A 21,222-nucleotide genomic window follows, 5' to 3' on the forward strand; every position below is an offset into this window, starting at 1 on the left:
GCCACAGTTGGATGCATTCCAGTGTGTCTGCAATCATTGCACATAATGCTTGCCTAATTGGTTGTGTGTGTCCTATGCCATTCTTCCAGTGAAATCTCCTGTGCTGAACTCTCAGATCTAATGTGTTACTGCTGGTGCCTTCGCCAATGACAGGGACACACAATCTCTTCAGCCATGTATTCAGATATTTTTAGCTGGATAGCATGAATCAGGAATTGTAATTTGCCTTCCCAGCACAGCAGCACAAGCAGCCGGTTGCTAGTTCTGGCTCCACTTGAGCCTGCTATGTCTTGTGGCTTGCAAATCCTGTCTACATACCCCACTTGGTATGCTTTTAAAAAAGAGAAATACAGTGGTACCTTGGAAGTCAAATGGAATCCGTTCTGGAAGTCCGTTCAACTTCCAAAACATTCGGAAATGAAGGTGTGGCTTCCGATTGGCAGCCAATTGGAAGCCGTGTCAGACGTTCGGGTTCCAAAACACATTTGCAAACCAGGACACTCACTTCTGGGTTTGCGGCATTCAGGAGCCAAAACGTTTGAGTTGCAAGGCATTCAACTTCCGAGGTACATCTGTAACTAAAAAAATCCAGCATGCTGGAGAGAATGGAATTTATGAAAAAGCAGTACATCTGCTTAAGCCAAATTCTGGGCATTTAAAATTAAGCTAATGAAATTAATATAATTTCAAAATGTTTGACTTCAAAATTTGAGTTATAAATTTGAGTGCTTCTGACTGCTTGGAAATTGTTTGTTGATCAAATGCCATAATCTGACAATTTTCAAATCCTACCAGTTTTTTCCAATAATAGTTCTCAAAGATCAAATACCATTGCCTGGCAATTATCACATACTGTCAAAATACTGAACCCCGTCAGCTAAAACAAATACAGCCAAGTAACAAGAAACATACCAGTTGTTTATCCAAACTGTCAGGTATCAAATTTGAGCTTTGAACAGGTTGGTTCTTCGTGGCTGATGGGATTCTTTAGATTGGGGCTGGGGAACCTGTGGCTTTCCAGATGTTTATAGACTACAACTCCTATCAGCCCCATTCAGCATAGCCCAATGGTCAGGGATGCTGGGAATTGGAGTCCCATAACATCTGGAGGACCAGAGGTTTCCCATCCCTGCTTCAGATGTTTAATCATGTCCTCCACCCTTCCCTCCAGCAAAAATGAGACAGGAGAAGATATAATCTATATTTGACTGTATTTCAAAGTTGTTGATTGTAAACAAACTTTGCATTGGGAAGGGGAAAATCACATGACAAGATATCCAGAGTGATACTATAAATCCAGTTGTTTTGTTACCACACTTCACATTTTGGAACTCAGAATTTAGCTTATGGTGTAGAAAACTTGTAAAAATTTTATTGCAAGCGTGCCTTTGTGTAGAACAAAAACCATAGTCACAAAATTTAGGTCCTCACGTGAACCAAGGAGCCAGGAATACTGATGGGAACATTCTGTTAGGGTCCCCACACATGCATTTCCTGAACAAATACAGATAGATATCGATATATGTATAAAATTGATCTTAAAAGTTTCAAACCAAATGGTAAACGAAACAGCACCGCACATTTAAATCTATAATTGACATTGTTTAACAGAACATTTTTTGGGGAAGAAAATGGAAGCTTGCAACTGAACTGCTATCATTGTCGTGTTGTGAACATAGCCTGATAATACAAGGGTAGCTGAATGCACTTTTCACAACAACAGCACTACAATAGTGTTCTGTACAGTCATTTCATTTGATGGAATGTAAGTTGCAAAGGTGGAAAGAACTAAAAGTTTTTTTAAAAAAAAAATTGTAGCTCATAGGGCTTCCTTCCAAAACATGATCTCCTCTGTGTTGCCTTTGCCTGTTTAAGTGATAAGAAATCCCAATATCTTTTTTTAGTGCCTTGACTGGTGCTATCTCAGCCATAACTTTCTAGTGCACCAAAGGGGAAATTGCAAAGGCTAGCTGTATCAAAAACCGCTTGTAGGGTTTGTTTGATTTTTATGGGGAAAAGAGAGCTGAATAACCAGAAACACAACCATTCCTAAACCAGAACAATTGAAATTGGTGAAGGAAGCCACTAAAACCCAACTCTTCCTTTCAGATTTCTCAGCACTTCTGGTTCCTCTGAGACTACTTCCTCCCACATGCCAAACCACATATATCAGCTGTCATACCATAACTGCTAAGTTGGTTTAGTTTGGCCAGGAAGAAAAAAAAATTTGGTCAGTTTCACTTTTGCTCTCCATTATACAGATTTTGTAAATAAACCTCTCTCCAGGTCAGATTACAAAGTGGCTACAGAATCAGAGCCCAGGAAACAAAACAAGCCGTAAAGTGTATAGTGGGAACAATCTGAGTTGAATGTCCAACATCTTCCCTGTACCAATTGCATGTGCAGTAGCGTTCCATGCTTGTGGCGAAGTGTGGCGTCTCTGCTAATTGTACACCTTTGTAAAGCATTGCTACAAAACTGGGAACATGGGGTTCTTATACTGAGTCAGACCATTCATTTGGTCCATTTTGCTCAGTACAGTCTACACTGACTTTCCAGGGTTTCAGGCAGGAGTCACTCCCAGCCCAGCCCTTACTGGAGCTGCCAGGGACTGAATTTAGAATATCCCACATGCCAAATAGATGCTCCAGCCACACTTCCCAACGCTCTGTCCTTTGGGGTTCTCCATAAATGACACCAAAAGTTCTGATCAGAGGCGGGGAAGGCAGGCTGACTAGCATTTCTGCCCTCTGGAGACCCCTCTGAGTGCTGCCTCAAACTTAGCTGCAGCATTGTCCCTTCCTTGCTTGGGATAAAAACATCCCGTGCTGCTACCCAGTTTGTGCTGTTCCTGTCTTTTGCCATCTCCCATCATCTGCGCCTAGATAGCTCTTGTCTTCATCTAGTAAACATCCTGCCCCAGTACAACAGTAACAGGTTATCAAGAAACAGGGCTGGTCTCCTGTTTAAATTATTACACACATGATGGAAAATAGCTATTTCCGGAAACAGGTGAATAGTTGAAGGGAGTGACATTTTATACACACCACATCTAATACAGTTCTACTTCATAGTGATATGTAGGTATATTTGAACAGGGTTCCAGAGAGCTGTTGATGCCATGTGCAGTTTTAAAAGCCTACCAAGATCCCATTAAGCACAATAAAAAGGTAAAGGGACCCCTGACCATTAGGTCCAGTCGTGGATGACTCTGGGGTTGTGGCGCTCATCTCGCTTTACTGGCCATGGGAGCCGGAGTAGAGCTCCTGGGTCATGTGACCAGCATGACTAAGCCGCTTCTGGCAAACCAAAGCAGCGCATGGAAATGCTGTTTACCTTCCTGCCAGAGCAGTACCTATTTATCTACTTGCGCTTTGATGTGCTTTCAAACTGCTAGGTTGGCAGGAGCAGGGACCGAGCAATGGAAGCTCACCCTGTCACGGGGATTCGAACCGCCGACCTTCTGATCGGTAAGCCCTAGGCTCAGTGCTTTAACCCACAGCGCTACCCACTTCCCAATAGAATTTACCAAAAAGAAAAATGCAGCATACAGTAAAAAGCATGGTGGTTGATGGGATACCTCTGATATCTTTGCCACAATAGGTTGCCCTGACACAGTGATTGCCATCAATATACCCTGTCTTGATTTGGATGAAATTTACACACATGCCTACATACCTAAATGGCCAAAGTTCAACGCTCAAAAATGATTTGCATTTTCAAACTTGCACTGGTGTAACATGAGGGGTTGAGCTGGTACCTCCTGGTCTAAGCACTTACGGGAGTGTAAGTTGAAAATTTCTTTTAAGGACCAATGATGCTTTAAAAAATCAAGGCTCGTGACACACACGTTAACGAGGAATCTTGGTACAGATACTGTTTTTAAAAGAAATAGCATTTAATAACAGAAAATTGAACTGCTTGAAATCAGCGGGTTTGGTGCATAGGAATTGACTGTTTAGTTTAAGAATTTAAGTAAACTTACTTCAAAGGCAGACTTATGCATATAATAAGTGCTTTTGCGGAGGACGAGTGTTGCTTTCTTACTTGGAGAAAGCTGCCGTTGCCTCAGGGTATTTGTACGTTAGCCGCGATGGTGGATTTTAATGCTCAAGACCCATCGCAAATTCCCTGGTAAGCTCATATATCCTAGTCAGGTTGAATTTGGTTTCTAAAGGCAGTGAACTGCAGTGTGGCTATGGATTATTAGCCTTGTGGCCAAAAGAAAAAGATCTATTGCAACATCATATGGTACCAGCTCATCAACACTTTAGAGGTTCATCCCAAGACCCAAATCTGGAAAAGTTGGGGAAGACACTGTGTGAGGCTGGGATCAGTGAAGTTTTCTTCTGAGTCAATGTGTCATAGGATTGCACTGTAAGCCTTAGGAAGGTCTGCCACATCTTTCAAAATCCACAGTAAAGCCTACGTTAATACCTGGGATATTGCTGGCTTTGCTACTCTCTTCGAACAATGGATCACAACTCCTCTTTTTCCCTCTGCTCTTGTCTCTTAATCCTATTACAGGGTCGAAACAAAATAAAAGAATTCCTTCCAGTAGCACCTTAGAGACCAACTAAGTTTGTTATTGGTATGAGCTTTCGTGTGCATGCACACTTAGTGTATCTGAAGAAGTGTGCATGCACAAGAACCTCATACCAATAACAAACTTAGTTGGTCTCTAGGGTGCTACTGGAAGGAATTTTTTTATTTTGTTTTGACTATGGCAGACCAACACGGCTACCTGCCTGTAATTATTATAGGGTTTATTTTGCTTTATATCTGAGAAGGCTCTTTCACAGAGAGTATGAAAGACTAAGGAGCTCTTTCAAATCTATACACACTAATAGTTTGTTACAATGAAATGATAAGGTGTTACTTCTAATATTTCTATTATGAACCTCACTGAGCAGCAGTGCTTTTTTCCCTGGTACTCAACAGTATGCGATACCTGCAACTCTTTTTTCTAAAAGAAAAGCACTGTAACAACTTCATGGTGAGTACTGACACCTTTTTTTCTAGAAGAAAAGCACTGCTGAGCATCAATATTAGAGCTCACCATTTAACTTTGAAAGGTATCTATTTATTGAGCAGGTTTAGCCGCAGAGCTGTTGGGCTACAGATCTGGTCAGTTTTGCTTTTATCTCATTTTCTTATATTTCTAGTCTAGTCTATATTTCTAGTCGGTTCAGCGCATGTCTGCATCAGTTTCATATATATATAGTGTCACAAAAATGAGCCTGTAGTGTGCACATCTCCTAATGTATACTTATATGCAATCTTGCCCAAGACACACATTTTTGCAACATAATTTCCCCATCTGTAAGGCATTTTTAATGTTGTTTTCACTAATGTGCATTTTTATAAGCTATTTCCTCTAAATGTGTGTATTTTGGATTTTTTGTTTGTTTCCTGGTTGGACCACAAGATCACAAAATTTGGAGAAGTGTGAATTTTAAAGGATAGCTTCATTTTAGTCATGTATTATTTCAATGAGTGTGAATTAAGGTAGGCATGCAATAAAATGCAAACTGAACTAACTTTCACCCCATTCCCTATTGGAACCTCACCTATAAGAACATTTCTGCAGAGTTTTATTAATGTCCTCATTTCCAATCATTTCATTAGGCTGTGGCCCTTGGTAGCTCCTGCAGGCGACGATAGCTTAGCCCGGCCACCTTCCATTTTCCTGTCTGCTGGTTTTCTATTTGGAAAGCCTACATTTTGTCCCCTTGCAGTGGGCAACACTGAAAAGCACTACCAGCCAAAAGAACACAAAGCATTTTGTCTATTCTGAACATAGTATTCAGAACCATAGCTTTCTAGTGCATGGAGATCTCACATAGCTTTGGAAGCTCATGAGAAGCAAATATGAATTGCTGCAGAGAATAGGCAGCCAGCTGCTCAACAGGCTCAACCCTTTCATCTTATTAGGCAGTGGCGTAGCGTGGGGGTGCAGGGGGGGCGGCCGCACCTGGCGCAACATCTGGGGGTTAGGGTTAGGGGGCGCAAATCCACGGGTTAGGGGGCGCAAATCCACGGGTTAGGGGGCGCAAATTACTTGCCTTGCCCCGGGTGCTGACAACCCACGCTACGCCACTGTTATTAGGCTTTCATTTTCGATATGCAATGCTCAGAGACACCTCCAGCTCATATATTGGTAGCAGAAGGCAGTAAAGAAGTAGTGCTAGAATGTCAAATATGGTGTCTTAAGATTCACTAGGATCTTGGGCATGGAATGTAACTTCTGATGCAAAAAGGAGTGGTCATAAACATCAGCAATGCCACCAGATCTCATAAGAGAATTGATGGAAACTGCTACTAACAAGCTGTGGATTTGCGAGTGGCTAACCCAGGAAATGTATTTTTTTAAAAAAATGCAGTTCTTAATCTTAACTACTTTTCTCTATTCCACATTTTATAGGGCAAAAAAAAGGCTCTTGCATTTCCATGTGCTGCAGTGAGTAGTTCATTAGTGCTTTTTTAAAAAAAAGCACTTTCTTGAACTCTGTGACTGGGAGGCGTCATCAAAGTACAAAATGCTGAAACGATGCGGCCTCATCCTGAATCACTGCTGAAATGAGCACCAGAACTGGCAGTCCATACCTGGAGGAAGCATAGGAAGAAGCTAGGAGAGGTCTCATTAACTGCCAGGTCAGATGAGATTCTGCTAAGCACCTGTTGGCAGAACAAAGCCTTCTGTAGGGAAGCATCAATCAAAAGTTCTAAAGTGGCTTCTTTTTGAGTTGCTGCCCTCTTGCTAAACTTTAGGGAGCTATATCCTCATAAATGTACAAGAACAAAAAATCGTGATATCCCCAAATCAATTATTAAATGGCACAAGAGAACTGCATGTAGGATTTCTGTGGGTTTTTTAAAACCGAACAAAAGTAGTGCCTGGAAGGGATGGCTAAGAAGAGCAAAAAGTGGAGCCCAACAGGTTTATGTTTTAACCCCCCACCATTTAATTGTCAATCATATAAATGGGAAAGGGGGGGGCAGTCATGAGTCAGTGTTCTACTGAGCATTCAGAGTTTTCAAAAAAGTTCCCAAACAACACTCATTTTGCCCTGATACTGAGCTTTAGCGAGCATGAAGATGTTCCCTTCCATAATAATAAACAATAGTCAAAGGAACATCTTAACGGAGCATGGCGACACGATACCTGGAGGATAATTTATTGTGCATGGTGTGTGGTTTATATATTGCATTGCCATGACAACTTTTTTCCCATGTTGAATGGCTGAGCTGCAACAATGCCCAAAGGCCCCGATCCAACTCTAGGGCTGAGCAGGATGTTGTGTACGTGCAGCAATTGGTGGGGAGGGGGTTGCACCTATGAATGGGTTCCAAATAAGCGTCACAATGTATGGAAAGCTACATCCAGATGTGTCCCTGTATCAGTTACACATGCAGACGGTTGCTTCCATGTCTCCTTCTAGTGCTGAGTGACAGACATTAGCAGAGGGAAAACCAGTTACCTCAAACCAGTTACCTCACTCTTCTGTCTCTTTGGTCAACTTGACTTTTGTGGCATTCAGTATGTGATAAGAATGTTTCCTTCGCTTCTGCCCCCCTTTGTTGAACAGCTCTCAGACATGAGACTGGCAAAGATCCCTGCTGACTGCTTACATGGTTACTAATATAGCAGATCAACATAGTTACTATTTTATCCAGAGAAAATAATAGCCAAATGCTTGTGTATGCTTTCCCAGAAGTAAATCCCAGTGCGTTCAGTGGGACCTATGTGTAGGTTGAAATCCTAAACAAGAAGGAAGTTTTACAGTCCAACATATAAAATGCTGGTCAGCTGGGAAGGGCAGGTTCATATTTGTCATGCTGGCAAAGGATGAGTTGAAACTGTACAGGAATCAACTTGCCTTCCCCAACTCACCAGCATTGTAGATGTTGGCTTGCAAGACTTCTGTCCTTTATGAAGTATCTTGCAGAAACTCAAGCACACAACAGTGATGCCCTCATGATCTAGTCAGAAACTGAACACTTTCAAATTCTGATGATTCCAGTGGGAGGAATTTAAATCTATGTCCTGGTCAAATTGTTTGAGAGTAGTCTAGCGAGGGTGGATAGACACAGCCCTTTTCAGATAACTTCCTAGCACTTTTGTCTGGTTAATTGGGGAAAGAGGGAGAGGAGGAATTAAATTCTGCCTTCACCCCAAAGACTGACTGGAGTCTGAGTTGGCCACAACATTCTTGTGCAGTTAGATTATTAGTAGCTTACAGTGCAATCCTATGTATATCACTCAGAAATAAGTCTCATTGGGTTGCCTGGGACTAGGAATGAACAAATCAGTTCCATTCTCAAAGTTTCTCTTAAACTGAAATCTTAAATTCAGTTCTACATATTCCTGCAACCTGTGATTTTTTTTAAAAAAAACCTTAATAAAAATTTGTCAGCATTTTGGTATGAATTTCTCCGAACGAACACATTTTTGTATGCAGTTTTAACTAATATACACTTTTTTTTGCAAAGCAGTTTCCCCTGATAAAAAGCATTTGCGTATGCTATTTTCATGAATATATGCATTTTTATACCCATTTTACCCTAGAATATGCTTTTCTGTACACATCACTTGACACCACTGCCCTGCAAAATCCAAAGTGTGAATCTTGGAGGATTACTGTTTTTCAGTTCACATATCGTTCAAAAAAAGTGCAAATTAGGTAGTTTAAAGGTGAACACAAAATGAATTGAATTCCTCTCGTTGGGGCTTACTCTCAGGTAAGCATGCATAGAACTGAGGTTGAGGACACCCAGATGCAAAGAGCTGAGTTAGAGCTCTGTAAGATTCCCAGGGTGTTGTTTATCTCCCAAGGCCTGACAGCAGAGCAGTGGGCTTTGGCACGCTCTTGGAGTGTTTAAGCTCAAGATATATATTTGGGAATGAATGTAAACATTAGAAAACAGCAGTAGCCCTCCAGTGACTGACCTCCTCCTAAAGGAATTGTGGACCTTTTCACAATTTAGAATAGCTGGGTGAGTGTAATAATATATTTTTGAAACGCATTTAGGAAACCATCACATGCCAATGAGTAGAGTGTCTAGGTGGGAACTGAAGCTCATTACCAAACAACATCCGGCTGCCATTTTGTTTTTTCTCACTCCAAAGCTGTAAAATCTAATAACCAGTGTTAACTACAAGGAAAAAAATTATCAGGAGCCAATCCCTGAGGCCAAACTAGGACCTGGTGGAAATTTTAATACAAGATGTTAAAACATCTGACTGGCTGTTGCTATAGATTTCTGTTAAGTATATCTTGATCCTATGACCCACACTGAACTCTGTGGAGTCCCTAATTCCAGCGGGAATTTAACCTGTGTCTATGTAAGAGAGAAGCATTACTAGTTGGGTGCAACATATTTGGAAGATTGTTTCATACAGAAACCTTCAGAATAAGTAGGGAGTCTGCCATGAAGCCTTATTCGCTTCACTCACCTTTCAAATTGGTGCACCGTAGGACTCCAGGGGGAGGAAAAAGAGGGCAGAGGCAGGACTTGACCCTGGAATAAGACACCGCTGAGTTGAGCCTCATTTACTGAATTGAGAAAAACAGCAAGGAGAGCCTTTCTGCATCACTATTTTCTACAGGGAAATTCATATGTGTGTGTATACTCTCTAGTAATCTTACTGGGCTGAGAGGCTGCAAGAACAGCATCCTGTCAGGCTACATCCCTGACTATGTAAAGAATGGGTGGGTGGAATGTTCTCCATCTAATAGTACCACTGTTTTCCTTAAGGAGTTGTAATGCAGCCAGATTTCCTTGCTCTATGGTATGGCCTTTAGGAGAGGATGAGTTCTGGGTAAAACAAGCTACCCCTCCCCATCTCTCAGGAATGTTAGCCCTTAAAAACCACTAGTGCCAGTGAGTGTAGAAGAATTCAGGCCCTCCTCGGAAAGCCCATGAATACACTTTCCCAGAGGAGATCTTGCCACTCTGCTGATGGAAGGTGTTTATACTGAGCTCATGCTCTATGCAAGCGATGGGGAACCTATAGCCCTCCAGATATTCATGGTACTACAGCTCCCATCACCACTGGGGCTGATGGGAGCAGAGACCAACAGGTTGGTCATCCCTACCTTAATGAAAGCCTTTTATCATGTCCTCTTGCAACTCTTGGCCACTAGTACCATAAACTTGCAAGTAGCCTCCCTACTCACAATCCACCTATTTGTCATGTTGCCCTTGTGAGAGCTATAGGTCTCTTGCTTGGATCGTGGTTGATTTCAAAACCTCGGTACATGGTTTTTACAGATGTGTAATTTCTGCAAATGTGTAACTATTATGGGAAGTCTCCACTTCAGAGAAGTCTTGCAGAACAACACCCTGAGCACACAACAAACTATTAAACTATTATTTCCTGCCAGGTTTGTGCAAATATTAACTAAAAGGTATGCTAAAACAGTCTTGACCAGGAAGTTGGGGTGGCGGGGTAGTGCATTACATTATGGTCCAAATCCAAAGATGCTCTCGCGCAATAGTGCATTATGTGCTGTCAGCAGTATTTTCATGGAAAATTCAGATATGGGATATGTATCTGAAAAGAGAGAGCAGTGGGAAGCCTCCGATTCTGCTTTTTTCATTGTTGCTTGTGCTGTGGGATCCTGTGTATGTTTGCAGATACTAAAAGTTAACGAAAAGTTAGATTATCTTTTGTATTAGTGTGCTTTGATAATGGGAAAAGAATATACTGGGTTTAAAATTAAATTAAATCTCTCGCATTATGGCATCACTGAAGTTAGCCTCAAAGCTCACACTGACTTTAAGGCGAAATGACATTAGCTTTGATAGGCAAAGCCACCAATTTCTGGCTATTCCTTTATATTTAAAAAAATTGTTTTTTTTCTTCCCCCTCCTAAATTATATTCCCTCCTACAATCCAAAAGCATTGCAAGAAAATAAAATCTTCGTCAGTCATCTAAGTCCCCGCTGCCGTTGCCTAACCATAGGCTTGCAAAACAGATTTATACATTTTCTGGTATCTCTTTTTAGCGACCTCTCTGTGACCCCCTGCCAGGCGCTGAGCATCTGCAACCACAGGACACCGCTTGTGTCTACACTGTGTGCGGATCACACATTTTTTAAAAAACTGAATATGCTTTACAGTAATGCCCCGTCTGAACAATTGAGCCACTTCAGTTTGGGAGAGGACAGGGAAAGGGGCCTCATGTGACAATTAACACCCTGTTTAACAAATAGTATTAAGAAACAGCTGCTAACTTAAATTTGCTTCTGATGCGTTAAGTGCCCATGACACTCTTTAGGGCCTTAGGGATACTGGTGGGGCCTTCATGAAAGCCCACCACCACCACGTTCATGGCTTCCCTGGTCACTTTGTCACATGGGGGAGCAGCATGGCTGCTGTGATTGCAAGGTCCTCACTTTGGCGTTCCAGAGTTGTCGTCGTCTTCCTCCTCCTCTTCCCCGCTCCTGACCTAAGCCACGGGGAATGGTGCATCAATGGCAAGGTGAAATATCCTCCAATCCCAGTAGCTCTTTGACAAGTCTCTCGCCGAACTGCACCCGGCTGTACTTTTTCACGTGGTAGGCATCGGACATTTTGTATAGGATGTAGGCGTTGTTTATGGCAATGCTGATGGCAAACCAGAACACTTGTTGCCAGGTCTTGTTTGGTTTATGAGAGATGAAATACCTGGAAAGCACACAAAAAAGGGGAGGGGAGGGAATCCAACAGTCATGAAAACATTTCTGAGATAAGGCAAAGGGTCTGTGCCCTAAAAACTACAGAATCTAGACACAAGACAGAAGAATGTTCTGTCTGTCTATGTCTTACACTTAAGAAATCTGGCAATCATTGGCAGTGGGAATAGGGAGTTTGTTGGTTGGTAAAAAATATATATAGAAATGAATCTTGCCGATTTCTCTATAAGCTGGCAAACTGGGAAAGAGGACTTTATTCTGCCACAGCAACATAGCCACCAGAAGGGACGGTATTTGTTTAACAATCCCAGGCGCCTAATGCTTTTTGGACCAACAGGCAGCTTAAACTGGCATGGCAGAGACTGAGAAAAATGATGTTTGATTTTGCTAGATTTTCTCATAGCGCACACTGGTGCATCAGCACTGCTGCTGAAGAGCAGTCCATTGAATTCTGCACCTGAGAAAGCACATTTTGTGTTGCCTGCAAAGCGTCAATGCAAAAACACTGCTCAGTGCCAACTGTTTTCATGTGATTGGCCTTGGACATTTCGTACAGGATTTAGGGATTGTTGGTGACGCTCATTTGACATCAACACAAAACCAAGCCTTCCGTGTTATTGACCCTCTCCTGTGGAATGCTTCTCCAACAGGGATTCCACAAGCACCTTCTGTACTAACTTCCACACGTTTGCCAAAGACTTTTCTTGGCAGGTTTATGCTGACAACTGAGAAAAGTATTTTCCAAAACAGTCGGCTGGTGATACGGTTTACATTTTTGTATTCATTTGAACTGGTAAACTGCTTTGATTTTTAAAAAATGGAATTGGAGTATACTAACATTTTTTAATTAATAAATATGGGAGAAGATTAAGACTATTTAAATGCCCCAAGGCAAATTATGCGGTTCCTGATCTCAGTGCCCAGCACAGTACCTTAACTTTGTGCTGTGACTTGGAGAAGTAAAAGGAATCAATTCCCCTCTCAAACATAATTTATGAGCTTTTCTTCTAAACTGCAGTATCCTGACATGACATGTCCTCTCATGACAGTTTTCCTCTCTCAGTACAAAATGTTCCATGTGTAAATAGGTCATGGAAGAGCTCTAGAATTGCAGCCCAACAAAGTCAGCTATGCCTCAAAAGTTCATCTAAAACCAGGATCTTCTTATGTGGTGTCTGACTAGGGATGCTTTCACGGTCAACTGAAAAAATCATGTGCGAAATAAACAGGAATGTTGTATACTGGTTGGTGTTGTGAGCTGCACTGATCTGCTGGGGAGATGAGATAGAGCTGTTATTAAATAACAAATTCATCAGAAAGGTTGAACTACTTCCATGCAGTTGCTGCTCAATGTTAAGTTCTGTGTGCGCTCTCTCTCTCTCTCTCTCTCTCTCTCTCTCACACACACACACACACACAAAAAAAAATATCTCCCTACTGTAAGTTTGTTTCCCCACCTAACACTTTCTAGTTTTAATGTGAGTGAAATGGAGGGAACAAAATTTCCACGTGTCTATGCCCCACTATTTTATTTAAAATGAATGAAGATTTGCAGCAGTAGCACCTGGTACATTGGGTCTAAACTATACTTGCCTTTCTTCTATTTGCTTCCTAATTTGTGCAGATTTAGCATTTGCTTTCAAGCGTACTGGGCACACTGTTAACTGTTTCGAAGGGATGCTTTCGATTGCTTACATTGTGGCTCTTTCACTAAGAGGCTGAGGGTATTTTGATTACTAAAAAATTGCTTCGGGGAAATACTTTAGAAACACACATTCAACCCTACAAATTTCATTTAAATTGCACGAAATGGGTTCTTCCTTTGGCTGTTTTGAAAAAGTCTTCATCCAAACTCCTGCCATTTGCCTATAATGGGGCCAATACAGAAATCTATGAGGACTCTTATAAAATGACTCTGTAGTTGCCGACACACCATTCCTCTCCCAAAGAATCTTGGGAACTGTAGTTCTTAGAGGCACAATTCTCAACTCTGTTGACAAACTACAGCTCCCAGAATTCTTTGGAGAAAGTAATGTGCCTGATGTATATGCAACCTATGTTTGGATATAATTCAACTGAAGTAGCCCATTTATGAGAAGGTCTGGTCTCTCTTTAGATGAAGATGGCATCTTTCTCTCTTTTTTCTAAGAGGCCTTTTTAGGGCATGGTAATGGATTGGTGGGAAAAAAATGGCAACGCCATAAAACAAGAACACTTTTTCACTTTTCTACCACTTGTGTATTCCAGACCAGTATATTGGTTGGGACACACCTACTAAAGTGACCACAGGGGAACTGTTTTTTTGTTGGGGGGTTGGGATTCAGTTTCTAAGAGATTGGCATAATGGCCCTTGAAGAAGCAGCCTATAGAAAGGCTGCCCAAATTTGTTTTTGCCAAGTCCTTTCCCTTTCCTGTAGAACCTCGGGCCAAATGGACGCCTTTCCACCCCCATCCTCTGCCCCATTTCCCAGCCTGCAATCCTATTTTCTTCACAGAGTTTCCGGTTCCACTGGCTGTCTTTCACTGCTGTGCTGTCACTATTTGTGTCCTTTCTTTTTCAGCTAAGCCCCCAAGAAAAACAAACAAAACAACACTGAAGTTATGCCAAAGAAGACCCGAGTGAGAACTTTCCTCCCTTTTTTTTACTCCATGAAACAGGAAGGCTCCTGTACTTGGAAGCTGCTTGCCGTGACATTTTATTTGAATCGGGATAGGGAATAGCCTCTGAGCACAAAGGCTGGGCTTAACTGTCCCAGATACATCAAATAGCTAGTTCTTCTATATGAAAAATTGATACTGGATAGTTCTTTGAGGACTTTATCACTTTGGTGTGCAGGTAATGAAACCCTGTTTTCAAATTTGAAAACATAACATGCAAAATAATAATAATAATAATAATAATAATAATAATAATAATAATAATTTATTATTTGTACCCCGCCCATCTGGCTGGGTTTCCCCAGCCACTCTGGGCGGCTTCCACAGAAACCAAAAAACACTAAAATATCATACATTAAAAGCTTCCCTGAATAGGGCCGCCTTAAGATGTCTTCTGAATGTCAGGTAGTTGTCCATCACCTTGACATCCAATGGGAGGGCATTCCACAGGGCGGGCGCCACCATCGAAAAGGCCCTCTGCCTGGTTCCCTGTAGCTTCGCTTCTCGTAATGAGGGAACCGCCAGAAGGCCCTCGGCGCTGGACCTCAGTGTCCGGGCAGAACGATGGGGGTGGAGACGCTCCTTCAGGTATACTGGGCCGAAGCCGTTTAGGGCTTTAAAGGTCAACACCAGCACTTTGAATTGTGCTCGGAAACGTACTGGGAGCCAATGTAGATCTTTCAAGACCGGTGTTATGTGGTCTCGGCGGCCGCCCCCAGTCACCAGTCTAGCTGCCGCATTCTGGATTAGCTGTAGTTTCCGAGTCACCTTCAAAGGTAGCCCCACGTAGAGCGCATTGCAGTAGTCCAAGCGGGAGATAACTAGAGCATGCACCACTCTGGCCAGACAGTCCGCGGGCAGGTAGGGTCTCAGCCTGCGTACCAGGTGGAGTTGGTAGACAGCTGCCCTGGATACAGAATTGACCTGCGCCTCCATGGACAGCTGTGAGTCCAAAATGACTCCCAGGCTACGCACCTGGTCCTTCAGGGGCACAGTTACCCTATTCAGGACCAGGGAGTCCTCCACACCAGCCCGCCTCCTGTCCCCCAAAAACAGTACTTCTGTCTTGTCAGGATTCAACTTCAATCCATTAGCCGCCATCCATCCTCCAACCGCTTCCAGGCACTCACACAGGACCTTCACTGCCTTCACTGGTTCTGATTTGGAAGAGCGGTAGAGCTGGATATCATCTGCATATTGATGGACACCCAGTCCAAACCCCCTGATGATCTCTCCCAGCGGCTTCATAAAGATGTTAAAAAGCATGGGGGAGAGGACGGAACCCTGAGGCACCCCACAAGTGAGGGCCCAGGGGTCTGAACACTCATCCCCCCACCACCACTTTCTGAACACGGCCCAGGAGGAAGGAGCGAAACCACTGTATAACAGTGCCCCCAGCTCCCAACCCCTCTAGACGGTCCAGAAGGATGTTATGGTCGATTGTATCAAAGGCCGCTGAGAGATCCAGCAGAACTAGGAAACAACTAGACAGAAAGAAAATACAAGCATTATGCACTTCCTTAAACACTAAACCACAAATATATCCTTTGTAGAAAAAGTTAACCAAAGTAGCCCTGTTAACAAGCTATTACTTTGTTACTCGAGTAGGTTAGAAACCTTGTGAACAGAGAAGAGTGTCAGGTGTCAACTTGGAACTGTAATTCTGGAAGAGACTCAAGGTTTACCATCTCTGCATACAACATCTATTAAACAGATGAACCTCTCTGACCTGCATGTAATATGTAAGCTTTAGTCATAATTGCCCACATCCACATTTTATTAAATCACCCAGAGAATGATTAGGGAACAGTTGAGTTATGTGAACATAATTTGGATTTTTGAATGAATACGATGGTCACCACTCTGGTCACTTCTCTCCCCATTCCCCATGGAAACAGAGAAGTGCATGTGCACACACTTTGCTCTTCCAAAACAAATGGGTGAAATCCAGATCTCGTAGGATTAATCTGCGTCTTGAACAACACATAGAGCTGAAAGAGGAAGTGGGAAAGAGTGCCACACTTCCAACTTCCTCCTTCAGCTCTATTTACTTTTCAGGAGAGAGAGAGAGAAAAGTAGTCCTCCTCTCCACCTCATGACCAGTGGGGCAGCACAAGAGGTAGAGGCTCTGATGCCTTGTGGTGATGGCCTCGGCGGTACCACTGACATCGCTGGTTGCTGTCTAAGTTAATGTCCATTTCTAAATCTGTGTCACCTATACAAAACTGTAAACAATGTAGAAGAATTGCGTCACACGTTCAAGAGAGTTGCTGAAAGATTTCCTCCAGGCTTGTGTGGAAAACTGGCTAGATTTCGATACTGTTGTTACTGACTCTTGTGTTTTCGTCTGCTCCTGTATTTATTGCTTGTTTATTGTTTGTGATTGATTTTTTAAAATAAAAAATCTTATCTCACCCTGTGATGACAGGTGAGTTGGAAATAAGTTTAAATCTATAATCACAGATTATTTAAATGAATAACAAGACAGCACCATGCTGGTAGCTCTTTTAGGGTGCCGCAATCCTATTCAGGATAAAACAGTGATCCCTTTAGATGGGAGAAAAGGATAGGCTAGTTCTGCATGGAAACAAGTTGAAGCATGGAACAGAAATCAACTAATAAATAAAACTACACTCTCTAAAGGTGATTATCTTGAGTTTGCATGTCATGGTTGCTGCCATTTTACAGTGCCTAAGCTCCATTTTGGGAGCCAGCAAACCTTGCAAAGCAGCCAATTCTACTAATACTGTACCTATATGTAGCATTTCTTTGGTTTAATTCTTTCTGTCACAGCCAAGAAGCAAAACTGAATTCTGGCCAGGTTGCCTTTCCCTTCCTGGAATTCCCAATTGAAATGCTAATCAGCTTGTTGCCAGGCAGGGGTGTGCTTGCCAACCTTTGGGTACTGAGTGATTAACACCGCGGCCAGTTCCATTTGGCCTATCACAAGCTCCGGTTCTGACTTGTCATATAAATGGCCATAGGCACCCTTTGCTGAGTTGCAAAAGGTTTGCTTTGGTTTTGAAGAGATATGCATTCTACCTGATACCTTTTTGTGGTGACAAAGGCTGAGCTGAAGCTGCTCTGGAACCTAGACACCATGTGGCTGAAACCATCTTGTAACAATCTGAAAGAATTGCCCAGCTTGGTTCCTAGATTGTTTGACTAAGACAGTCAAAGATTCAATGTGTTTAAGAAGTCTGTTTGGTGGAAGGTTCGCAAGCTATGAAGGACTTGCTCACAAATTTATTGACAGCTACACAAATTATTATAGCTAGGAAGCGGAAAGGGAAAGCAGAATATAAAATGGGAGAGTGGTATAAAGAGGTGTGGGATATAGCTATTAATGATAAATTAACATGTGTCATTAAGGTAAGATGGGGAATATGAAGGAGAAATGATTTTGAGGAGTTATTGCAGAATTTGTACTGTTCAAATGGAAGGGGCTCAAGCCATTGCAAGAGTTGTTGAAATTTTGGGAGGTTGGATAGTTACAATAGAATGGTCTTGGTGGTGGGGTGCACATTTTTATTCTTATTTATTTATGATTATTACGTAGTCAAAATAAATAAATAACTAAGACGCTGTCTGTTTTCTCCCTTTAACAGCAACTGGGTTGTGAAGCAGTATTGGAACCATGAAGTGGGAAGGTGGGTAAAAGGCTTTTTTAAACCCCTTTGACAACTCCACCTCACAAATTGCTATAGGGCTGTGGAGGAAAAACACTAACAACACCAATGGAAGTTTCCATCTCAGAACAAAAAGGAACAGGTGGGGGGTGGAGATATATTTTTGGCAGAACTGTAGTGCTGGTGAAAGCTTTAAATGCACTGTTTCCCTCTTCCTCTATTCTAAACAAAATTCAGATTCCCCATAGCTGCTCCAAAGTGGGGGAAATGTTAGGAAAACCAGTCATGGATCTTCCACAGCATGTCTTGAGTCACCTCTGAGTGTTTTTATCCCTGTGCAAATACACCTCAGAACTGAAAAGCAGTTGAAAAGGGTAAAATTTCCTGACCCAATAGTTTTCCAACTACAATAAGCTTTTCACATGGAGGGACATGTAAAAATGTAGTCCCTCAGCTGAAGTGTGAAGTACTACAACCCAGGGAGGGGTGTGCTATGTGCCGTTTCTGCACATTGGAAATATGCTGTTTCTATGTGGTAGGAACCAATTTTTATTCTTAGCCACAAATCCACACTGAAGCTCTTGAGGGACAGTGCCTATATTTGGTTCTTAGATAAGCTGTTTGAAAAACATCCCCGCCGTGACCCATCCAGCTCTCTTAGAAGATATTCAGACAAGTTGGGAATGAAGTTCTATGCTTGGCTTCATTGTCCATGCTGGAGTCAGTGAAGGCAAAGTCAGGTATCTACTTTCTTCTGAAAAGCTGAAAGTAGTACCCTTATTCCAACAGTATGACATTCACCCTCAAGTCCCCACCACCCCACGACTTGCTTACTTGCTGTATTTGTCATCATATTTGCAGATATAACTAAGATGAGCAGCAAAGGCTTCTACTGCCAACGGGCAAGGGATCTCTCCACTTTTCCTCTTAATTATGACACCTGTTTCGATGAAAAAGAAACATGTTGGTTGTCACTTGTGATTAACATGCAGTATGCTCTGATCCTGATAATTATCACCCCTCCAAAGCTGGTGCTATTCCCTTTTTGGGGGGAGGGGGCAGAATTTGCATGTTAGCTGCAAAGACACAGTTAATGTCCTATCTAGTTTGACCCTTAATTGCCCTATGTTTGTAACCTGTTTTGGGGGTCCAGGTCCCACCCCCAAGCAATGTAGCATCTCTGAGCCCTTACCTTGTTGAATTGGAGAATAAGCGTTGGTCAGAAACCGAAAGTAGCCTTTATTGTACCAGCAGATCAAGGACATGTTTCCTTTCATCTTTATCCTATATTGTCCTCGAGACTGAGGAGCATCTGGGTTATTTAGCATAGATGGAGGCAGGCCTGTGCAGTCACTTTTTCTTGCACTTAACAACCCACAACAATAAATCTCTGCAAATGGAAGATGACAACACATATCTATTAGCAAGACTACCTTGAGGTTTGAGAGTTGAATGGAACGGTCATCTCCTGACCTACCAGGCTTAGAGGGGGAAAGGTGGGGCAATGACTTACAGTTTCCATGAGGAAATCCTTCTTGTCTCAATAAAGAATGCCATATAAAAGGAAATCCCAGGAGAATTGTGTGGTGACTTGTCTACTGTATGAACAAGATTGCAATGCATTTCCAAGGGAGAAGACTAACTGGAAAAGGAAACTCCAAAAGAGGTGGATCTGCTTAGCTGTGCCATACGTCACGACAGTAAAGGCCGCCTTGTCTATAGCAGGAACTGAGAACCTGTAGTTCTCCAGATGTTGCTGGACTACCGTTTTCCTCACCATTGGCCGTGCTGGCTGGGGCAGATGGGCATTGGAGTCCAGCAACGTCTGGAGAACCACAGCGGTCCACCACCCCTAGTCTAGAACATTGCAATTTGACAAGTTTAAAGCATGACATTATCAGACCGCAGTCTGAAGTGCCAAGGATAGCTAACGCGATTCAACAAGACTTCCTGCCATTTTTATTCAGAAACATTAAAACATAAAATAATAACCTTAAACATCTTAGCTTTTAAGGATTAAAAGCTGAGTTCATATAGAGAACTGACTTTTTGTGGCATCTTGTGGCTATATTTCATGTCTAGTGAGGCTTATAGATCACACTGCCGGTCCTACATTGCCCTTGGGGTCCCTTCCAACTCAAGAGTCTACAAATCTATTCCTTTTGGTGTATTACAATTCAAAATTCCAAGCTTTCTTAAGCTCCACTAGAATCTGAAATGGTCTGGTTGAGAAGGAGCCAGTGGGGGAAATTGGATTTGTTCATATTTGTAATTTCAAGTCACTAGAAGGACGCGGGTGGCGCTGTGGGTAAAAGCCTCAACGCCTAGGGCTTGCCGATCGAAAGGTCGGCGGTTCGAATCCCCGCGGCGGGGTGCGCTCCCGTTGTTCGGTCCCAGCGCCTGCCAACCTAGCAGTTCGAAAGCACCCTCGGGTGCAAGTAGATAAATAGGGACTGCTTACTAGCAGGAAGGTAAACGGCGTTTCCGTGTGCGGCTCTGGCTCGCCAGAGCAGCGATGTCACGCTGGCCACGTGACCCGGAAGTGTCTCCGGACAGCGCTGGCCCCCGGCCTCTTGAGTGAGATGGGCGCACAACCTCAGAGTCTGTCAAGACTGGCCCGTACGGGCAGGGGTACCTTTACCTTTACCTTTAGAAGGATTTCCAGCCACAGTTCTAGCCACATCTGAACACGAAGATTCACATTTTAGTTCTGGGGCCCCTAAATGAAGGAAAGAACTAAGGTGGGTGGAGCAGGTGGATGAACTACTGAGCCTGGTACCAGTTGGAGAACACTAGCTTATTAGTATCATTACTGATAGGCTTACTGAGTTCAAGTGCAAACTCTCTGAGGTAAGAGGAAGCACAAAGATTCCTCTCAACAAAGTTGTCCTGACTCCATGAACAGTAGGGCCGGCACAACCATAACACTGGACCAGCAGGTGCAGTTCTGATCACCTCTTAAACCTCTTCTATTTGTCTTTCCTGCCACAGTTAAACTCATAAGCCGTTCACTCCTATTGCGCAGATCCAATTTTCTCCAGTAGTGTGAAGTCAATGCTATTGAGTTTGCTAAGGGGGCCTTTAATTCAGAAGCACAAACACCAAAAGGTTAGAGGTAATTAAGCACAATCTTTCTTTCAGTCCAGACAGAGAACTTGTAAATGGAGCGTCACCTTACAAAGGGTAATGAGAACCATATGTCAACCACCTCTCTAATGCAACAGAACAAATGAGGCATCCTAGATTTATGGCC

General features: G+C 42.7%; 1 protein-coding gene and 1 long non-coding RNA gene across 2 annotated transcripts in view; one reads left to right on the forward strand and one right to left on the reverse strand.

Moving 5' to 3' along the window:
• Window positions 1–1,183: 1,183 nt before the first annotated feature.
• Window positions 1,184–9,229, forward strand: LOC309529215. Its single transcript, XR_014218130.1, has 2 exons — window positions 1,184–5,934; window positions 6,110–9,229. It is a non-coding gene; the product is annotated as an uncharacterized lncRNA (long non-coding RNA).
• Window positions 9,230–11,091: 1,862 nt separating this feature from the next.
• PGBD5 (piggyBac transposable element derived 5) overlaps window positions 11,092–21,222 on the reverse strand; it is a 66,426-nt gene continuing 56,295 nt past the window's right edge. The window contains exons 5-7 of the mRNA XM_082217011.1: window positions 19,162–19,359; window positions 18,804–18,909; window positions 11,092–11,674 (exon numbers count right to left, since the gene is read on the reverse strand). Coding sequence (XP_082073137.1) covers window positions 11,479–11,674; window positions 18,804–18,909; window positions 19,162–19,359 — 500 coding nt within the window. The 3' untranslated portion in view covers window positions 11,092–11,478. The remainder of the gene's footprint in view (window positions 11,675–18,803; window positions 18,910–19,161; window positions 19,360–21,222) is intronic.

The sequence above is a fragment of the Podarcis vaucheri genome (assembly GCF_965113315.1).
Source record: "Podarcis vaucheri genome assembly, chromosome: 3".
NCBI lineage: Eukaryota > Metazoa > Chordata > Lepidosauria > Squamata > Lacertidae > Podarcis > Podarcis vaucheri.